General features: G+C 37.6%; 1 protein-coding gene across 11 annotated transcripts in view; it reads right to left on the bottom strand.

The window, feature by feature from the left end:
• Positions 1–4,611: 4,611 nt before the first annotated feature.
• Positions 4,612–20,746, bottom strand: part of LOC107306234 (TLE family member 4, transcriptional corepressor) — a 101,417-nt gene continuing 85,282 nt past the window's right edge. For 9 of the 11 annotated variants that reach the window (XM_015849189.3, XM_085529910.1, XM_085529911.1 and 6 more), the window contains 12 exons: positions 18,884–19,003; positions 18,303–18,356; positions 17,499–17,651; positions 16,156–16,288; positions 15,655–15,848; positions 15,407–15,483; positions 11,625–11,874; positions 10,278–10,525; positions 9,197–9,344; positions 8,441–8,591; positions 8,036–8,112; positions 4,612–6,431 (listed from right to left, as the gene is read on the bottom strand). In XM_015849189.3, the coding sequence (XP_015704675.2) occupies positions 6,324–6,431; positions 8,036–8,112; positions 8,441–8,591; positions 9,197–9,344; positions 10,278–10,525; positions 11,625–11,874; positions 15,407–15,483; positions 15,655–15,848; positions 16,156–16,288; positions 17,499–17,651; positions 18,303–18,356; positions 18,884–19,003 (1,713 nt within the window). In that variant the 3' untranslated portion in view covers positions 4,612–6,323. The remainder of the gene's footprint in view (positions 6,432–8,035; positions 8,113–8,440; positions 8,592–9,196; positions 9,345–10,277; positions 10,526–11,624; positions 11,875–15,406; positions 15,484–15,654; positions 15,849–16,155; positions 16,289–17,498; positions 17,652–18,302; positions 18,357–18,883; positions 19,004–20,746) is intronic. The other 2 variants (XM_085529913.1, XM_085529912.1) reach the window with 1 other exon arrangement.

The following is a 20,746-nucleotide window of genomic DNA, read 5'->3' on the forward strand; positions in this document are numbered from 1 at the left end:
ACAATGCAAAGAAGTTATTTTGAGTGTTATAGGTCTGAATGAAATAATCAGATTTCCAAAGGAGATGGGCATTTTCTAAATCAGGCAAAAGCAAAACATGTGTGAGGAAATGAGAATATTAATGTTGCTCTGCAATTTTTTTTTTCTTTTTATTGAAATATTATCATCATTGTACACACATAGAAGGTTTTGCTGTAAAATAGGCAGAATTTTCTGTATACTATTGCTTCACGTGCTACAAAGTGAAACCCAGTAACTAACCTCCTTCATTCTTTCAACCTCATTACTTTCTGTAAGAAAACCTTGCCATCTTTGTGTTTTAGGATGAATGTAAATTGGACTTCATACCTGATACCTAAAAGCCAGGCTGAAATACAAGTAAGTCCATTAACTTCATACCATGTATTTCAGGATTTTCTCCCCTTGCTACATAAGCAGCTTTCAGCGACTGGGCAGTATTAATACTGACCATCAATAAAGGAGCAGTGCAACTGCCTTCTTTGCACACTCGTGCTCAATAAGGCCTTGAAACACTTGATTCCCCAGAGGTTATCCTTGTTCTTGTCTCAGCAGAAAATGTCTCCTTACATTTCAGTTCAGCTGTGACAAATCTTTATAAACAAAAGATACCTAGTATTTAGGTAGCTATTTCAGAGCAGAAGAACAGCAACGCTTTCCTCAGGGCTTACTCAATCTCATGAGCTGCCAGGAGGCAGCACAGAGGTGGGGCTCTACCCAATGCCTCCAACTGTGGCCCCACAGTCCCACACCTCAGAATGTACCACTCTCAGCATCAAACCAACACTGAGCAACAGTAAAAAACCCAAACCAGAACTGCTGAAACCCATCATGATTTCCTTAAGATCCGCCAGACAGATGTCCAAATAAATTCAAACATATCACAGAAAATACAGGTTTCTGCTGCTCAGGAAATGAGGTAACATCTATCAGGTCACGCTGACTATTTTTATGTCTATAGCACTGTTGAAAGCCTGGTTTGCAAAAGCCCTGTTGTCTCTTTTCATTTGTAGCATTACCGTCGATTGTGCCACAGCACATTTGTTAAAAAATTCTTCAAGAACAATGATAACAAAACCAAGGCAACTACTCTCCTTAGCACGTTTTTTAAAGGGATCTGACTGAGAGATAAAGATCAACTTTGCATTCCTCTACCCCTTCATTTATCTGAATATGAAGATGTTATACAGATGGTTGACTTGATATGATATTTAAAGACAACTTGGGTCAATATAATTACTGTAGAACAGTGTGTAAATGTATATACATATATAAAAATAATTTTTAAATACTTGTACTTACTGATTCTACCTTTCAGATGCATTTTAGCATTCAAAGGTAATTGGCAAAGTCCAAGCCATGGATGCAGAAGTAACTACTAGAAAGTCCCTCACTTTGTGTGTTTATTATGCATGCAATATCATTGGCTAATTCTCCCAAAACAAGAAAAAATGTATTTCTGTAACAACATCTTAGAATGTGTCCATGTGACTCAAAGTGACCCCCAAGAGCTCCTTTGCACTTGACAGCAGGTTTATGGACATGTTGTATATGTCAGCCTACACCATTTTTAATAATAATAAAAAGACATTATAATACTGTTTCCTTGTAACCGAGACAGAAAATCATTTGCTAAGAGTAAGAACATTTATTGGTTTTGACATAAAAATTCCTTGCTGTGAGGTGGAAACACTGTACTCCAAATACCGGAAGAAACGTGAAATCTCAAGGGCTATGCTCTGTAACTCTTGGTTCAAAACCAGATGCGACAGGTGCATTATTTAAGAGCTTGTCAGAGATGATCTTGTACAGCACGCTACTCCAGGACTCATCTCCTGCTATGCCTGGGAAGAGGACTCTCACATAAAAACTTGGTTATATGTCAAGCCCACACTGCCCAAACTATTTCACCACCACTGTGGTCACTACAAAACATTAATAATAGAAAAGGTGCTCGTTACTGAATGCAACTACTTCTCCCACAGACCCCAGGTAATAGCAGGTCTTTGGCTGAGCTTCTTCAGCACGTATTTGCTCAGAAAAATTCAAGTGTCTCTCAAAGCAGCTGTACTTGATGTTCTAAAACATTACACCCATACACGGCTGTACTCAGTGTTAATTTGATGCCATGACGACATAGAAAATGCAAGGTAAATGAGAAACAGTTGCAGACCAAGCTACTGCTCTGAATTTCCTGATTTCTGAACATGTAAAAATCTTTTACTCAACAGCAATTTGTTCTTCATTCTTTCAGAGCATAAATCCTCCAGCAGAAGCTACCCATGTCAGGATTTCAGTGGGGGTGGTGATCACAAAGATGCCAGAAGAACAGAAGAGCCTCAAACGTCCAAACTGTTAAACAACAAAACACCACAACCACCAGTAACAATAAAAAAACCATAGGAATGAAATAGTCTGATTAAGTTCTGTAGCAATGAGCCTGAATTTCATCTGCATAAACTGGGGGAGCACTGCTACATTTAGCACGCAAACATTCACCTGCAAAAACGATATGACCTGTGTTTCAGAAGAGGATACTCCAAATACACGAAGATCTGCAAAGGTACGTTCCTGTTTCCACCAACCTTTCAGGAATAAGAAAGAATTTTTCTGTGTTTCAAGTCCCAGAGTAAAAACAAAAATAAAAAAGACTTGTTTGAACTATTCAAGTATAGACTTAAATTTGCTCATAATCACATCTGTTTATATATACACACACATACTCACACAGTATAGCCAAGCAGATTAAAAAGGAGATAAATATCTACTTTGTCTAAGAACTTGCATGAGAAATGTCATTTGAAATTTTCAAAAAATACCATTTTGATGGAAAGTACTCCCACCAAACATGTCTATACTGGGCAGTGAGAAAAGATGGAAAGTTTAGAAAGAAACGGCTTTCCTAATGCATCACTGTACCAAACAGAATTTGTGAGGAAAAAAAAGGAATAATGAGAAAGTAATGCATGTAACTTGAATATGGAGAATGCAGGTCACATGTTTGTAGTACAGAAAACATCTGTAACATAACATCCCCACACAAAATTGCACTCTGCACCAGCAAGTGGAGCTTAAGAATGAAAAAGGAAGGTGACCTTATGTGTGCTTAACTGAAAAATTGAAAGTAACTCTGTAACACCTCTCCCGTGCACTGAACCCGGAACGGGAGAAAAATCAGGATTGCTGTTCATAAAAGATGTTCAGAAAAATATTAATAAGCAGATATATGGCAGGCTATTCTAAAACTTTACTTTCAAAACTAGCTCTGGTACAAACACAAGATATGCAGTGTTTTATTCTTTTAAAATGTAGGCTTTATTTTAGGAGTTTAAAGTAGTTTCTTATGCCTGAATAACACAGTATCTTCTGCAAACATTAAGTAGGTACTTTTCCTTTTGTTAGTAAATGGAATACACCCCTACCCTTTAAAATATCTGAATGGTAAAAGTTGTCTCCTGTATAATAACAGGCAAAATGCACCTCTTCAGACAAGAGTTAACAACTGACAGAGAGCATCTGTACAGAATTTATCTTCACAACGCATTACTGTACTAAGTAGCAGAGAATCTCCATTTGAGTGAAAAGTTATATCATTTTGGGGAATATCTGGAAAACTTTTCACTCTTAACTGCAAGGAATCTGAGAGCTCTGAAAGACAAGTAACAGCAATTCCCTCCACACTCTTCTCGACTGACAAGTATCCCAATCACTCACAGTGCAGATAAATGACCTAATCAGCTTAAGTCTTGTTTTAGAATTTCAGAGAAATGAAAACTTTTCAGTCTGGGATTTATGAAACTGCAGATAGCCTGGACTGGACCTCACAGCATGACAGGATTACAGCTCTGGGAGTTTGTAACATGCACACCACTTTTCAAATACAGGCTATGGGACAAATATTAATTCCAATATCCACTTAAGATATTTTCCATTTCCTTTTCTCCCATTATGACTAGCACAACGTCCTTCCTACTAAATTGTGTATAACATTTCTCCTACTTCACTGTATTTCTCTTACCCTAATATTTTCCAATGTTCATTTTAACCTGCATCCTAACTCTGTTGAGTACTTAACCAAAAACCTACTGCAGTCAAGAGAAATCTTTGCACGTGTAGGAGGGGGTTTCATCCCTTGATGATGAAATCCAAGTGTGGTAATCCAGTGTACCATCCCTTACCCATATCCTGCTGAGCTCTACAAACTTCAGCAGGCCCGTGAGCTGCAGTTGTTCTGAATTTCTCTGTTATGGAGGCATGGAATAACATAAATCTTTGTAACAGATGAGAAACTAAACAAATGGGAAGTGACAAATTCCTAGGTGACATGGCTGAAGTCTTGGGGCCTTCAAGAGTTGATACCTCCAAAAGCTGAGAGCCACTGCAGTTAGTTAACTGAGAAATTACAGATTAATTAATTTCATTGACTGTGAAAAACAGGATGAAACATGACACTGTCTATGGGTGACAGCATGTATCTGCACTGGTATGCCCTCTGAATGTCAGTTCCCCATGCAGGCAGCATTCTGCATACCTAAATGAGATTACTGTACACGAAAGAACAAGGGAGGGAAGAAAGACTTAGAAAAATACATATTAGAAGTTACTTATGTTTAATGCTTAAAAGTCTGAATGCACAAACAATAATCTACCATTATAGAAGTACTGGTGGTCAATACAATGCATTAGAACTATGTACAATGACACAGTTTAGTATCAAAATCTTTCTACAATGTAGAATATTACGAAACTGTTAATGACATCAAACACTAAGCACTTAAGACACCATTTTTTGCTACCACATTTGGAACTTCAATGAACAGTCCATTTTAACTTGCAGCATCAATCCATTTCTAATATGAAATTAAGTAATTTTCTACTTATACAATAAGATTTATCTACACGGGTCTTTTGATTTTGATCCATAGCAGCAAAGGCACTGTACATCAGCAGATCCACAGACTTAAAGATTTTTTTTAAAGCATTCAAAAAAAAAAAAAAAAAAAAAAGAAAAAAAAAGAGAAAAGAAAAAAAAAAAGGAAAAAAAAAGTCACAGATCATAGTTTAACAGCAACAACAACAACAAAAAAAGATAACACGTCTCTGGCACAATGGCTCAGTCTCTGTCCATTTTAGGGACAACCAATTGAGACTTGGATTGAACTGCTGGCAAACAAAACAAGTCCTTTTCCCAAGTGAGAATCCACTCCTTTTTGTATGTTGGAATGAGTGCTCTTGAAAATCCTACCTCGGAGGTCATTGCTTTTGTAGTTTGTATATTGGTAGGCATCCATTTTTATTTCAGTGCAGTTTCCAAAGAACATATCAAATATTTTTCATAATCTCCTGTAATTGAAAAATTGCCCAAAGACACATATCCCCATTTTCAAGGAAACATTGCAAAAGTTTCCAGAAGTAACAAAGGTGATTCTTTGAGGCAACTTACTGTACTCTCTACAATATAACAAAGAGAGGTGTTTATATTAAAAAAACCTATCTTGACACCAAAATGCTTTATGTTCATCAACAAGAAAGCATTGAGAACAAATCTGTACACAGGATGCTATATTAACACTGAAAATATATAAATTAGCACATTCTTACTTAAAGTGAATTTAATTTAGATGTGAACATGGCATGTAGTTTACTGGCTACAGTTTGCAATTTCCTAAGTTTCCAAGACTGTCTAAAACAGTTAAGTTAGTTACAGCATCTTCCCACCTAATAATTATACTGTAATAACACTTAGAGGTCTTATCCAAGAACAGGACTAAAAAATATAACAAAAGGGTTTTTTTTTTTGTTTTGTTTTGTTTTGTTTTTTAAATAGAAACTACAAGCCTATTTAGTGTAGTTTTCACTATCACTTGAACATCCTTCTCCAGAATCCCCAATTTATCCTCTAGCAAAAACAAAAAGTATTCAATGCACCTTTTAAACTAAAGCCGGGCCAGACAGCTTTATTTAGTCAGTTCATTGTTAGAAAGCCTTCTTTACACAAAATAAATACATTACAGCTATAATACATAATTAAAGAGTCAAGTTCACTGTTAAGTATGCTTATTCAATCTTCTCCTAAATAGCTATCTGACAGTTTGGTATCGCAAGTTCTTAATGAGCATTCACAAATCAATAGCAATTTAAGAAGGTAAAAATAAATTCCACAACTGTGATCAGCATTTAAGTTCTTAGTTTAAAAAAGGAGGGGAAAAAAAAAAAAGAAAAAAAAAAAAGGGGGGGGGGGGGAGAAAAAAAAAAATACATCAAAGTGCTAGGAGAAGGAGTTCTGCCTGCATTTAGATTTGTCTCTAATAAATAACTTCATAGACTGTAGCTTTCTTGTCCCCAGAGCCAGTGACAATGTACTTGTCATCCACAGAGATATCACAGCTAAGCACGGATGAAGATTCTTTGGACTACAAAAAAAAGAGAAAAACAATAAAAAGGAGAATTACATCTTTTCAATCCTTCAAACCAAAAGGGCTTGAAGATTAATCAGAAGAGTTTATAGACAGCAAATACACAAAAAGCTCACTTAAATACCAGCATTACAGGTTTGAATCTGAAGTGAAAGGGCGACAGCTTTTGCTACAAAACTTTCTCCAAATTTGTTTTACCTAAAGCTCTACGGCAACACAAAAGGGCAGAAAAGGAAGGGATGTTTCATTTAATGCTAATACCTGGAGGTAACCTATCAGTCCACCAAAAGCAAGCTGTCCCTTGCATATGCTCTACAAGCTATGAGCATTTATTAATATTTTACACATTAGTCTTCAGATAAAAATAAATCAAAAGAAATCTTAATTCTTCCCTCCTTTTCCCATTTTAATCCTTAGGGAGAAACACTACTAAACTGTATTACATATAGGTACAAAACAATTCTACAGAAGTAATTATATCTCATCTCAGTATTTGCCCAACAATGAAAAAACAGCAACAACAACAACAACAAGATGCACAAATAAACTTACATTATCAACAAGGATGCAAATATAAAAAAGACACAGTGGTGTGACAGGAAGGTGAATGGAAGATAGGACACAACAGGATGCAATAGCTTTGTGCCTTTCCCAGCTATTCTGCCTTTTTAAAGACAATGTGTACATATTGCCATATTTTACTTGCTGTTTTAGTGTCATTAGTGCTTCCTGTATATGCACCAACATCTTCTTTTCTGCCTGTCTCTGCAAGGGCTATACACTACCCAAATACACTACATTTTTACAAAGAAAGATTGACTGTGCTGCAGAAGTTTCCTTCTCTATCCCTCATTAAGAAAGATGGAATGGGAATAGCAGTTTAAAGCAAGTTCCTTGAAAGACAACTCAGCCTTTTCCATGCAAAGTCATTCCAGAACTGAAAACTCTCTGTTACTAAAACTCGGAGCTTAGACTTCACATGCCGAGACAAATTGTGATGCTGTTCTGGAAGACAGAACCATTACAACAGGTATGTACAGGTGAAATTTGATCATTTAAGTAGGAGCACCAGATAACTTAATTAAAAAATTCCCAGCATAGAAGTACCAGCAGGTGAAAGAACATGACAAGAATCACGCTTTCCTTTAATGGCACTGAAGTTCTAGTAAAATCAAGCACATAAGGATTAAAAACTGCTGTAAGGCTGCAGTTTTCAATTCCATCCAACAGGATCCCTCAGTTAGGATGCAGTCTTCAGTTCAAGACTGTGTCTGTCCAATTGACTGAACTTATGCACTTCATCCACAAAAAAACACAAGCCAAATTTGACTGTCACTAGTCCATCTGCAAATGGGACACAAGGAGAACACAACGGAGCACAAGGAGGTTAAAAATAACTTCAGAATAAATGGTTACTTTATTGGAAGAGATAAATTACTAAAATTTTAGAAAGGACAGAAGTATGTCTCTTTAATAACAGAATATAGCAATTAGCCAGGAACTTCCATTTAAAAACTCCTTAAGCTAATGACAGACTGTGAGACGTGCAGCTCTACTGCACTGTAATGTAATGTGGAAAATAGCTTTTAGGAGATTATTACCTGGAATATACTGGCTCCATAAGGTGTTCTCCAGGCATTAAGAAGATTATCTTTTCCAGTGCTTACAAACCATTTGCCTGCAACAGATTGTTTAAATGTTATTGTTGCTTTTTCTTTTCAAGAAACGCACCCCAAGCAACAGATCAGTCATAAGAACACCACATTCACATGCTAATGATAAACATATCAAAAGAATAGTCATATTTTAAACCAGTATGACTAAGAGGTTTGGTGACAACACAGGGAGCTTCCACAGAAAACAAAACAAAACAAAAAAAAAACCAGTTTTAATCCTTAACTTCGAAATCCAATTCTTAAATATCTCTAATTTCATCTACAGACATTCTTGAAAGAATTTTACAGGAAGGAAGAAAAGAAAATACTGGCATGGAAGTATTTGCTTACCACAATGAGCAAATTTGAGTGACAACACACAGCTCTCATGAAGATGTAGCTGATACTTGTCCGGTTTAGTAACATGCAGCACCTCAACGTTACTGTTCTCCATTCCTACTGCCAACCATTCACCAGTTGGACAATAGCCCAGTGAGAAGATCTGGAATTAGCACAGCACATGTTTCAGTCAGTCAGGAATGAGCTCCAGATATGCTAAACTGACTTCTTGCTACACTGTTAACACTATGCAAAAATACGTCATAGTCTGCTACAGTTTTAAAAACATGATAATCCAATTACTATAGTAATCAAGATAAATTAGTTCATGTAAACAAAGCTCAATTAAAACCACAATAGCAAAGCACTGAATCAAGCTATAAAATTTAATGTCCTAGCTTATCTGACAGCATTTAAAAGTATTTTTGTAAAATATTTTTTGTAACAAGGATCAACAGGAATGGGAGCAGATTGCACTCAGAAACAATTTAATCTGGCAATGCTTTTATAAAAAGGATTCTCCACCGCTTTCATGGGAGAAGTACTAATCGGTCAAACAGAAATAATCCAGAAAGATGCTTAGCTGGCACACATTAAAAAAAAAAAAAAAAAAAAAAAAAAGAGCGTAAGTCTAAATGAAAGATTATTTGTAGTGTTTTTGAATACATTTTTTTCTCCATTATTATTATTAACATTTTATAGAAAAGGTTTGTTTTAGAAAACCATGACAAATTTTTTCTGAACATGCTGAAGCTGCGAAGATTGCACCTGTGATGTGAAGTCATGTTGCTGTAGCTGTCTCCCTTCTCTGAGGTCCCAGGATCTGACCGTATTGTCCAAGCCTCCTGTCCAAAGCTTGGTGCCATCATTAGAAATGTCAATGCAGCTGGCTCCATCTGTGTGACCCTGAAATTGTCTGAAAATATCAAAGGAAGATTCACACATTCTCATACCAGAAATAACCAGTTCTGATTATTTACTCAAAACAACTAATTTCTCTGAAACTATCGTTAAAGGTAAAGTGCCATGGAAATCTAAGATTAATCTCAGCCCTGGGACGACCATCTGAGTTTTGTGATGAACTGATGGCGCAATTAATCATGCCATACAGCCAAGTGTTAATTTGATTTTGTGAAGCATTCTTCATGAATTAAATATTCTGAGGACACTTGCTGCTGACTATTTAACACCCACATTTTGACGGGATATGCCACATGCTCCTGAAAGAATGCTGCATGACTGCATTAAGAAGAATATGAAGGACAATGATGCTGTTTTGTTTTTTTAAAGCAGTCCCAATGGGCGCATTAGAGGGTAACAGGCAGGCCTTTGTGTGCAATATTTAAACAGTACATTTCAGAACAACACGTACGCAGTGCAGAGTATGAAGAATGTCTGTACAAGTGGCTCCTAACTACCTTATTGTTCATTAGCAGTGAACATCAACCCCAACTCCTACGAAGTTGAGGCGTGCAATGCAGAGATTTACACATATTTGTATCTGAAACATATTTGCAGATGTATTTGCTACAACACTAATTAAAGAGATTGGAGTGTGAACACAGAATACTTCTGTTCCAAGAACCTACAGCAATTTCAGCACCAAGTTATCTCAAGCTATTAACAGTTATGGAGCAGTTTGGCAGGCTTGGAATTATGAAACTCTCAAAACCCACAAACAATTAAATAGACTTCAGTCAAAGTATTACCATAGTTATTGCCTAGTAATGAAATAGCGAGAGCAGCTATGCTGACACCATGAAGAAAAGAGTGCATGTATGCACAAGAGCATGTAAGGCTATGTCTAATTAATTCTTCACAACCCGGTGATCTGGTTCTGTCGACCTACCTTACCAAAGTCTGGTTATGCAGATCCCACACTGCAATATTCCCATCACTACAGCATGAAAAGCAGACCTTGGAATCAGGGCTGATCGCTAGGGCATAGCAAGCTGGAGCAGAAGATGTCAGCTCTGCTTTAATGCGTGGAGTTGGAGCTGCCAGGTCCCAAATGGATAACGTGCTGGCTTCTCCACCAACAATCAGGGTGCGGCCGTCAGGGAGCAATCTGCAGGAACGGATGTAGTTATCTCTGTTCTGTGGAGACAGAAGCCATCTAGAAATTACTCATGAGGAAAGGAAAACAGCATTAACATGAGAGCAGAAATCCATAAAAGTATTGTATTCCCTCCTGGTTTTAATGAGCCATTTATAGTTATGACAATGATAAAGTATATTAATGCCAGAAAATTACATGACATTAGGGAAGTACTTAAACTTGATCTACAAAATTCAGTAGTGAGAGATATTTAATCTTAATTAGCATCAAAATGTGAAGACTTGAACCCAATTCCAAACAATTCAAGACAGCTGTATTCAACAGCTTGTGTAGAAAGTTACATTTTCATATGCAGTTTATTTCATCACATTAACCTCTCGGCATGGGAGAGTACCAAATTCCCTGCACATCCCCCTGCTCTGCTCCAGTGAGACTTACTGCCACCATCTAGGAAATGTCAGAGAAAAATATTTGGGCAATTTTCTTCATTTGTGTAGCGATTTGTGTAGCAATTCATTATATGTCTACAAGTGCTGCACTGTTCTCATTTTACTACCTTTGTAACAAGATGCAACATCTTACCAAGAACTGGTAAATGACATGAGAAATACAGCTAACAATGGTTCATCTTGTTAGCACATTCAAATAATTTGTGAATAACACTCTGGGATATTTTTAATTGTCACATTAAGACAGGGCAAAGCATTCACACACATACACAGACGCAAAATACATGACTATCTTCAATATTCTCTGAGGATACAGCTGCAAGAAAGGAATTTTTAGCATGATGGGCTATCAAGCTTTAACACTGCCAACAAATGTCAAAGTTTATAAACAATATCTGCTGTACTGTCTTTGATCTTTTCCCCTACCAATACCATTTTAGGATATTAAAGATGTTTTGATTCACTTTGGGGAAAACAACACAAGTATTACAAGGAACACACTTCAAACTTTATTCTAAAAGAAACAACATTAAAAATAAAATATCAAGCTTTGATACCAATGATAGCACTCAAATAGCCACTGTTTTTTGTTTGTTTGTTATGTTTTTTTTTTACCTTAACAGTATAATTTCAATCTTGACACAACCTGCTGTCTTTTTCTTATCATCATAAGCTACCATTCACTTACCAGGCAGTCGAGCTGAGAGACAGGGCTCTTGTTGCCAGGGTGGCTGATATCCCAGACTTTGACGCACCCCTTGCCACCCGTGTACACATGTCTTGTGGGGTTGCTGATGGTAACTGCACACACAACTTCCCCATGGTTCAGAGTGTTGATCTGACGGGCATGGCGAGGGATTCCCGGACCAATGAGGGCATCGGGAGGGAAAGGAACAGGCTGCATTTGGCCATCTGCACTTACATGAAATGAGTATGCCCTAAGAAGAGAGAAACATAGAGGTAAAAGGACAAATACTGATGAAGTTTTTCTTCAAGCCTATTTTAGAAAACATAATTATGTATTTGTCTCCACTATGGGCATTCAAACTGCTCACTTAGCTCCTTTTAAAACCTTTTTTCTATAATGTAAAGAAGAAATTATTTGAAAACCTTAATATAGATGCTTAAAGCTTATATACTGGTACTCTTAATGTATGAGACAAGGACGATCTATCAATCAAATGAGCTGGTTTCTGGTGAGATACTTAACACAACAATGCATGGGGAGACCACCGCCTCTGCAGAGAAGGGAAGGAAGGTCAAGTCAGGGCCCATTGGAAGACAGAAATAGCTAGCCAGTTGCACTAGAGCCCTGGCAGTAGCTGAGTGCCAAAGGACATTTTGTTGCTCCCACACTAGCTCTAACGTGGACTTTAGCTGGATCACTGCCCAGTTGCCTCAGACACACCACAGGTCCCATGCAGTGTGTTACCAGAGCAGTGAAACCACCACCAGGTAGGGGTTAAGCCCCCAGGTACGCTTGCTGACATCTGACATGACAGACCAGTTAAAATGCTCTGAGATTTTCTTCCTTCTTTTGCGTTTGACTTCTTTTTCTTTTCCTTTTTTTTTTTTTTTTCTGTGAAGCTGACACAACAACTACAAATCCCAATTTCTCTTGCCAGAATTAGGACTCTCACTGAGAAAGAATGTGTTGTGTGACTGCCAGTTATGCCACCTGTGAATAACCTATCAACAGCTTCATCTCAAAATATTTTCCAAGGAGAACACTTAGGTTGTGAAAGTGTCTTGTTCTTAGATGCTTCTTGACACATCGTATCTATTACAAGACTATAAACATTATAAGAGGGTTCACCTACATACACAAAAGGTAACCTTCACGGAAAGCTTTAATTTCTTTAGACTTAAAAACACCACAGAAGTATTGATTAAAACAAACAAGAAGTAAAATGTAATAATGATGAGGATGAGAACAGCTCACAAAATAAACAAACAAATAAATAACGTTATGATACTACTCATAAAGCTCACTACTTTAACTGTTGCTTGACAGTCACTGAAGAAGGCAGGCTTCAGAATTCAACTGCTAAATGTGTTATTTAAAATTCATAGTATATTAACATCAGAACAGTAATTTTCATCAGGATAAATGCAACTGCATTTTCACCTTTCTGCCCTATTTCCAAAGCTTTACCAACTCTTCTCATCCTGCACTCCATTTCTTGTTCTGGCAGGTCTGAGTGACACATCATATCACCATTCTCCATTTTTTATTTTTTTTTTGACGTTAAACACATTCAGGAAAGGGTAGGACAGATTTCCGTGGCTGTCAGAAGCAGCAAACTGCCCACATGAGTAGCAACTTGGTTTCAATTATCACCACAGAAATCTGAAATAACTTCCTCATTATTTTCTTAATTCCTGTTTGCTGCAGTAAAGTACTGAAAAAAGAAGCTATATCTCCAACAAAACAAGTGGAACTTCATTATCATCTTATCTGATTCCTGTACAGAGTTCCAGTCATTCTGTGCAGTGCCACGCTTGATACTTCCTACATGTTTTCATCATCCAAAAAGATTTTTGGTAGACTCATGAAGTATAGAGAGAACAAATTTGAACAATTACAGAAATAAAGCTTAATTCTGGAGAAACTAATAACTAATTTATTCTCATTCCTTCCATTATTCCCATCGGCATGTGTGATTAAGCTGTTGCTTTTTAATTGTTCTTAAACACTGAGAAATTCGCATGACATGTTACTTAAGTAATTTAAAAGTATCTGACACTACAAATAACTATAACTACTTGGTAATTATTTCTTCTTTTCAGATCACCTGTTTTTTCTATCCATTTTGCGAGATATGTCTGAAGTGAAAAAAGAATTATTAGTAGCCTGACACACTGCACTTAAGGGATCCATTTCAACTAACTGCTCCATTTCAGCTAACACTCAGCAGTGAGGATTTTCAGAACTTTTGTCTTAAAGGAAAGAGAAAAAAAAAGAGTACATTACAAAACAACAGTTCTGAATGACAGCTGTGAAAAATACTGTACTTAAAAAGCTAATCACACTAAAGGAATCACAGATTTCAAACTCAGATTCCAGGGCTGGCAAATATTTAAATGCAATTGTCAATTAAAACAGTCATCAGTACCTCAGTGACCATTCAAAAACCTTTCAGAATCAACAAAAGTCAAACTCACTTGACTTCAGATTCCTCCACCACCACACGACATGTGAGAAGAAGGTCCACACAATTAAAGTTTCTCAGACCAGGCAAGCATAGCCTAACACAGCTATTTAACCTTTCTGGAGCCAGCTCCACCATGGATAAACTTGAACAGTGCAAACATCTGAACATTACATCAATTTCTAAGTTTCCATTGCATGTGTAAGAAGAAAATCTCCATCCTGCAAAAACTCTCGATGTAAACAGCTGATCATGAAGCTGCTGCACACCAATTTTCAAATTCACAAGAATCTATCATGGCAGAGCAACTGGCAGAGAGTCAGCTGAGGTGAACCAGTGTGTGAAGTCTAAGAGAGATTGACAAGGTTTATGAATTCAGTGCTAAGTTTGTACAAAAGGGGTGTCGCACAGGAAGTGGAACTGGGGACCCTCACATAATCTCATCTCATAGTTTCATAGTCTCGTGCAGGTTGGAAGGGACCTTAGAGATCATCGAGTCCAACCCCCGGGATTCGAGCCTCTGAGTAGCAGAGCAGCACTTCTACCACTTGCGCCACAGGGGGGATTCAAACCCCAGGCCCCGGTGTTGCAAGGCGGCATTCCTACCACTTGTGCCACCGGGGCACACAAAAAACCCATATCAATATCGTTTGCATCAATGCTTTATTTTTCTCCTCTCTAACTCAAGAGGGATGTGAGCACAGAGCTCTTCGTATCTATGTAATTCTTTTTCTCAGGCTTACAAGAAGTGATGCATGGTAGAGCAGGTCACCTTTTACGGTCAGTTCCATCAAGGATGAATTTGAACATTATGATACAATAATTCTTTCCAGTATTTTCAATCAAATGAAACATTTCAGTGTTCCTTTCTCTGCACACTGCTGCCTATAACAGCTGGTAAGTTTGCAAGTAATTGCAAGGCTTTTGTGAACAAAGAAATCATTTATTAAACTGAAAAGCAGAGTACAGTGGAGAAGGAAAGCCAAGATCCCACTCCAATTTGGATTTCTATGTAAGACCAACCAGTCAGATTCAGCATGCAACACCTCAAAGCTCAGGTGCTTTCTTTATTTGTCTCCTTTCCTCTACTCTTCCCAATACTCGCCAGTTGCTATTAGTCTTAAAAACAAATTTGCAAATATAACTTGAAGATTAAGTTTCCTTAATCTTCCTTCCTTCCTTCCTCTTTCCTTTAGCAAACAGCTATATTTATTCTAATTCACACAATAATTTTCAATAGGTAAAGGCCATTCTAATCAACATGGGAACACAACTTCAACAGATGAATAATTTGTAAAGTTGAATGTTTAATACTCACGGTTTTCCTCCTGGGATGCCTGTGAGATTGGGAGGGATGCCTGGGACTCGCATGTGATGATGTGGATCAAAACCAACCTAGTTTTCCCCAGGCAAAACACAAAGGTATATTAAAGATGGTGACAGAAAAATAAGACAGTTTAATTCTCTTTCTCCATAGCATACTACCTGAATTACAAAGGCTGAACTAGATTTAACCCTACAGTTCTTACATTTGAAATGTATTACTCAACAGCAGCTAACACTTACCACTGGAGATCTCCCATAAGCTGCAGCTGCTGCAGCTGCTGCCGCTGCTGCACTCATCTGAGGGGAAATGTTGTGCAGACCAGCATAGGCAGCTCCAGGGCTGGTCAGCTCTCCATTCATACCAGCATGTGGCACAATGCCAAATGGAGTTGGATAGGGACATGGCACTGCCATAGGTGTCCTTAAACCTGAAGCTATTGAAGGAAAAAAGGGAAAAGTCACTCAGCCATCCCAGACCCATCAAACAAAATAAGAGTTTCTGAAACAGTGCAGTACATATACTGACATAACACAGCATATTCATATGAATATATATATGCATCTCTATATCTATATATCTCTCTACATATATATATATTTGCTGTTCTAAAGTGCTGAAGAGCCAACTCAGCATCCAATTTAAGCAGTGGTAAATGCTGCCTAACCAGTGTACACTGAAAGTTGACAGGTTTTGGGATGAATGGAAGCATCCTCACACTCCTGAGGCAGATCAACACTCACCTAGTGGGTCCACACCTGGAGGTTTGCCTGGCACGGGCCTCAGTCCAGGAGTGGAGTTGCTGCCTGGAGTTGGTGCGTCAGTCCGTGGAGTTGGGGTATTTGATTTAGATACAGGAGTAGTAGATTTCTCATTCTGATCATGAGAAAGAAGGGAAAACGGTGTGCATTAGTTGGTTTACTTTTTTGACCAGTTGCTGGAAAGCGAGCGGAAGACAAGTGCACATCTGATCAGTGAAATCTAGCTTTTGGGTTTGGGTTTCAAAAGTCATTGGCAATAGATAGAATGGCTTAGGAATTAACTATAGCTTTCACAGCTTTTATTGCCCAGGGCACTGTGTAATACTGAATGAGGTCAGTGACTGAAGATCACTATGGCTTGGCAATTATATTGGCAGCACATGTTAAATCCGTCCAGTGGTCACCGACCTGTTCATATTACAAGCTTCTTTAAGGAACAACTACCCTATAGATAAGAAAAGCAGAAAAAAAGCACAACTGACCAACAACTCACACACTGACATGGTGCTGGTAACATAAGGTAGAGACAGTGATGGGCATTAAGTCAGGGACTGTGCACTGCTGCTCTTGTGACAAGCTTGTTTATCAGACAGATTGCTGACTCCTGTGCCTGAATCTGTCATTCCATCACCTTCCCTGAGCACTACATTCACTTTAAGCTTTCTTTTTATTTATTTTATTTCTTTAAATAATCACATACCCTGACCTGTGAAGAACACAGAAGGGACTTACCGTGCAGCTCAGAAATGCGATTAATTTTGGACACAAACAGAAAAGGAAAGCATACCCCCAACTTGCTGGCAGCTTTTTTTTTTTTTTTTTTGCCTTGTGATTTGCAATGTAAGTCAAGGAAGGCTCTTGTAAATGACAGATTACTTTTTAGATAGAAAATAAAAATTATTGTTGCTGTATATGGCCTGGTAATTCAAACAAAGCCAACAACCAAATCACATCCAAGCAAAACTGAATTTGCTATAAGCCACAGGCACAAGCAAACAGATCAAGGAACTCCTGTGTACTCTTATTTATTCTAAGAATGACAGTTTTTCATATGGGTGAGGAGAAAAACGTCTCTCAGCACAACACATCTATCATCTACCCATGCCACCAATGAAAACAACCTTTTCCTATCCCCCAGAAGGCTGAAAACTTTCTCCCTTCTGTTATATAAAATTAAACTAATTTTAAATTAATTTTAAATTATTTATTAGGCTTCATAATGGTTTACTGATAGTTGTAGAAATTCAAATTGTATCCAGCTAGAAATCTGGTAAGCAATTGTTTCTGTGCATTAACTCAGGTCAGGCGAATTAAGAAGCACTTACAAGGCTAAGTTCTTTGGATTTGGAGGAAGGAGTACTGCTGGAGGATGCAATAGATGCTGGACTAATTGGCGCATCTTTCTTCAGCAGTCGAGTCTTGTCCAGGCCATTCTCCCTTGGAGAGTGTGCTGGGCTCCCCCGTGGAGAGGAAGGATCCTAAACATCAGCAATGTGGATTACTATAAAAAGTTCATACTAGCCAATAGCGCTTGTCTTGAGCAACTCGCACTTTGGAGTGAAGCTCACCCATAAGGTGTGACATATTCCTTTGGTCCTTAAGCAATTTAGTTGATAAAATTCTAAAATCAAGATGTATAACAACAGACTTTTTTTTTTTTTTTTTTTTAAGCAAGTCTTAAAAATTGACATTATTAAACAAAAATGATGAAATGTTTGTGGCTAGTAAAATAAGCAAATAAGTTTCATTCTTTAGGAATCAGGCTAGAAAGCTCTGAGGCATGTCGCAGACCTGATAAACTCACAAAACAAGTGAAGGCAAGAGTGAAAAAAAAATTAACAAGCTGTACTGGGCTGGATTCGGAGCACACTTTTGGGGTGAACAAGTAACAAAAAAATGTCTTTTGCAGAAATAAGTGCTACAGATCTGATTTTTAATCCTAAGGAGAGACCTGATCAGACTCCCTCAAGTGCTTCTGGCTCCCTTATGAAGGCAAAGGTTGGAGTTTTATTCATACCCAAAAACCACAGATAGTATTGAAGACCTCACCATCCAACCCTTGCTATTGTAAGGTATAAAAAACAATGAAACAAACAACCAAAAAAACTAACATAAAACGTACTATGTACCTCATTGGAAACATCAACTACCAAGTTGTCATCACTCTTTTCACCATCACTGTCCTGCAATAAGAAGACACAGTGCGTAAAAAATACATACTTAATACCCTGAAAAAAAATTAAACAAAAGAAACGAAAACCTGCTCGCATCTATGTAATGATGTCTTTTTTTAAACCAAGATTTATCTAGTAATAAAACTGCAACATTTAGGTCACCTACGGTGCTTCTCCTTAAAAGGTTCCACCAGCTACGGCACTTTTCCCTGATCAGTTTTCTGATCAGTGGATGAGACATAAGATGAAAATCCTCACCTAAAGTTGCACTGCACCAAGAAGTAGAGACAAGCTATACAGCAAATTTGTCAGTTCTCAGCCTAAATAATGCTCCATCTTCATTCACTGCCTTCCACGTTAGCAATCCTACATATACAAGCCTTCTAACTACTACCCACAGTAGATGTTAGATACAGACTGTAAGAACACAGTAAAATGCTGATCATCAATTTTAAAATTAGTTATGCAGTAGGAAATGGGTGAAATTATAGAGGAACATTTAAGTTTAACAGTACAGAACATAATTTTTTACTCACATAACGAGCTGCTATTTCTTTCTCTTCTGTTTTTTGTTTTTTACTCTCTGAAGAATAATCTGTTGAGTTTCTGTGCTTTTCTGCTGTTCTGAAACTGGCTGAGGGAGATACAGAAGAGCTCTGTAGTTAGAAAAGAGATGGAGAAAACACATCAGATGCTCCTTCCAAACAGAATATTTTGTTTCAAATTCCCTCAACGCAACAAGATGATTTAAAGATGTTCTTTAAAGATGTTCTTAAGGACAGCACTTTGGGTTTTACTCAGCGATAGCTACCAAGCAAGTTTCTTGAGTTAAAAGTGCACAGTGAACTGCAAGAGACACAGATAACAGAGATCAATTTACATTGAGGAGTTGATATCCACAGTGTTAGTAAGATGAATGTAGAGTTACTTTCAACTATTTTGCAAATACTTTGCACCGGCCTAATTTTGGCTTGTTTCCTGTATAAGTGTCTGTGGTTAAATTAATACTCCCAGCTGAATGACCTCCCAGAAGAAGTGTGTGCATGGGTATGCCTGTGGAAATTAGAACAAGAAGAATAAAGATGGCTTAAGCTAAGACAGACCTCAGTAAACATTTAAATGAAGATTCCTAGTAAAGGCCAACCTTCTGAGTAATAGTCCTGCAACTGGAAAAAGGGGAAAATCTCTGTAGCCATTTTAATCCGACACTTTTTACAGTTTCCAGTTGTGCCTACAGTAGACAGGAATACAACGCAGTGGCTCAGGGAGTCTTTTGCCATTCTGTGGACCTCACTTACTAATGATGGTTACAGAGCACATTTATGGGATGGGAAAGAACAGAAGGTAATTTGCACTTTGTGCACTGTCATCCAGCAACTATGTTATACTTCTTTAAACAACCAAGATGGCATTTACCAACTCCTAACAAATTTCCAGAGCTTGGTGGAGCCTGTGTTTTCATACACAAACAAGGAAGTAATGAAAGATGCAAAATTTCTTCTGGGATTCATTTTAGCAGCAGCAGCAGCAGCAGCTTTTGGTCCTAACTGAAGAAAGCATTTAAGCACACGCTAAACTCTGAAATCAATGGTTGAATGTACATAACTAAGGATGTGTTCTGGTATTTTGCAGAATTGGAAGTGACTAGAATGAAAATGAAAATAATCCTCAATTTAAACCCTGCTGACTGTCTGCATCTCTCTATCCTCTTTACACAAGAGGTTGTGAGGAACAACTAAAAAGTCCTTAATGCTGGATTTTAGACCCTGTTGGCACATGCAGAAACACTGGTTTTGAGATTTTCCTCCATGCCTTACAGCAAGTTGCTATTCTTTGATACAGGCATACACAGTACAGCACTCTGGTTTTAGGGTTAACTGCATGTTTCAATAGGTTTATTTTATCACAATCACCAGGAATACAAACCCCAAAAGTCAGCATTTACACTCTGAAACTTCTGTTCTATTGCTGTTACTGAATTTCTTCTTTCCTCAACATACTACACCACAAGCTTCTGGTAATAATTAAGAACACTTAACCACAAGTTAAGCTGCAGTCATTGCTCAAGTCACATAACATAACGATTCTCCTTGTCTGGACACCCAGCCACTAATTCTTTAAAATTTCCAGTTCTTGTCAACAGTAGCTCAGATTAATGAGTGATGGAGTTTGAAAAAAAATTGTCAGCTTTCTTAACTGCCGATTGTTATTTATCCTTCAAGTACACTGAGTAGAAACAACAAATTCTGGTAAAAGGACAGCATTAAGTACTGCCTGTGCCTTTTTCATTTCCCTCCCTCCTCCTCCTTTTGACAGCACACATGGATTTCCTATCCTGAGAAAAGAAAAACCTTAAAACAAGCACACTGGTATAGCTTTAAAGTAGATCGTTAATCAAT

Source organism: Coturnix japonica, chromosome Z (assembly GCF_054131305.1).
Source record: "Coturnix japonica strain WE chromosome Z, WE-NBRP24, whole genome shotgun sequence".
NCBI classification, from domain to species: Eukaryota; Metazoa; Chordata; class Aves; order Galliformes; family Phasianidae; genus Coturnix; species Coturnix japonica.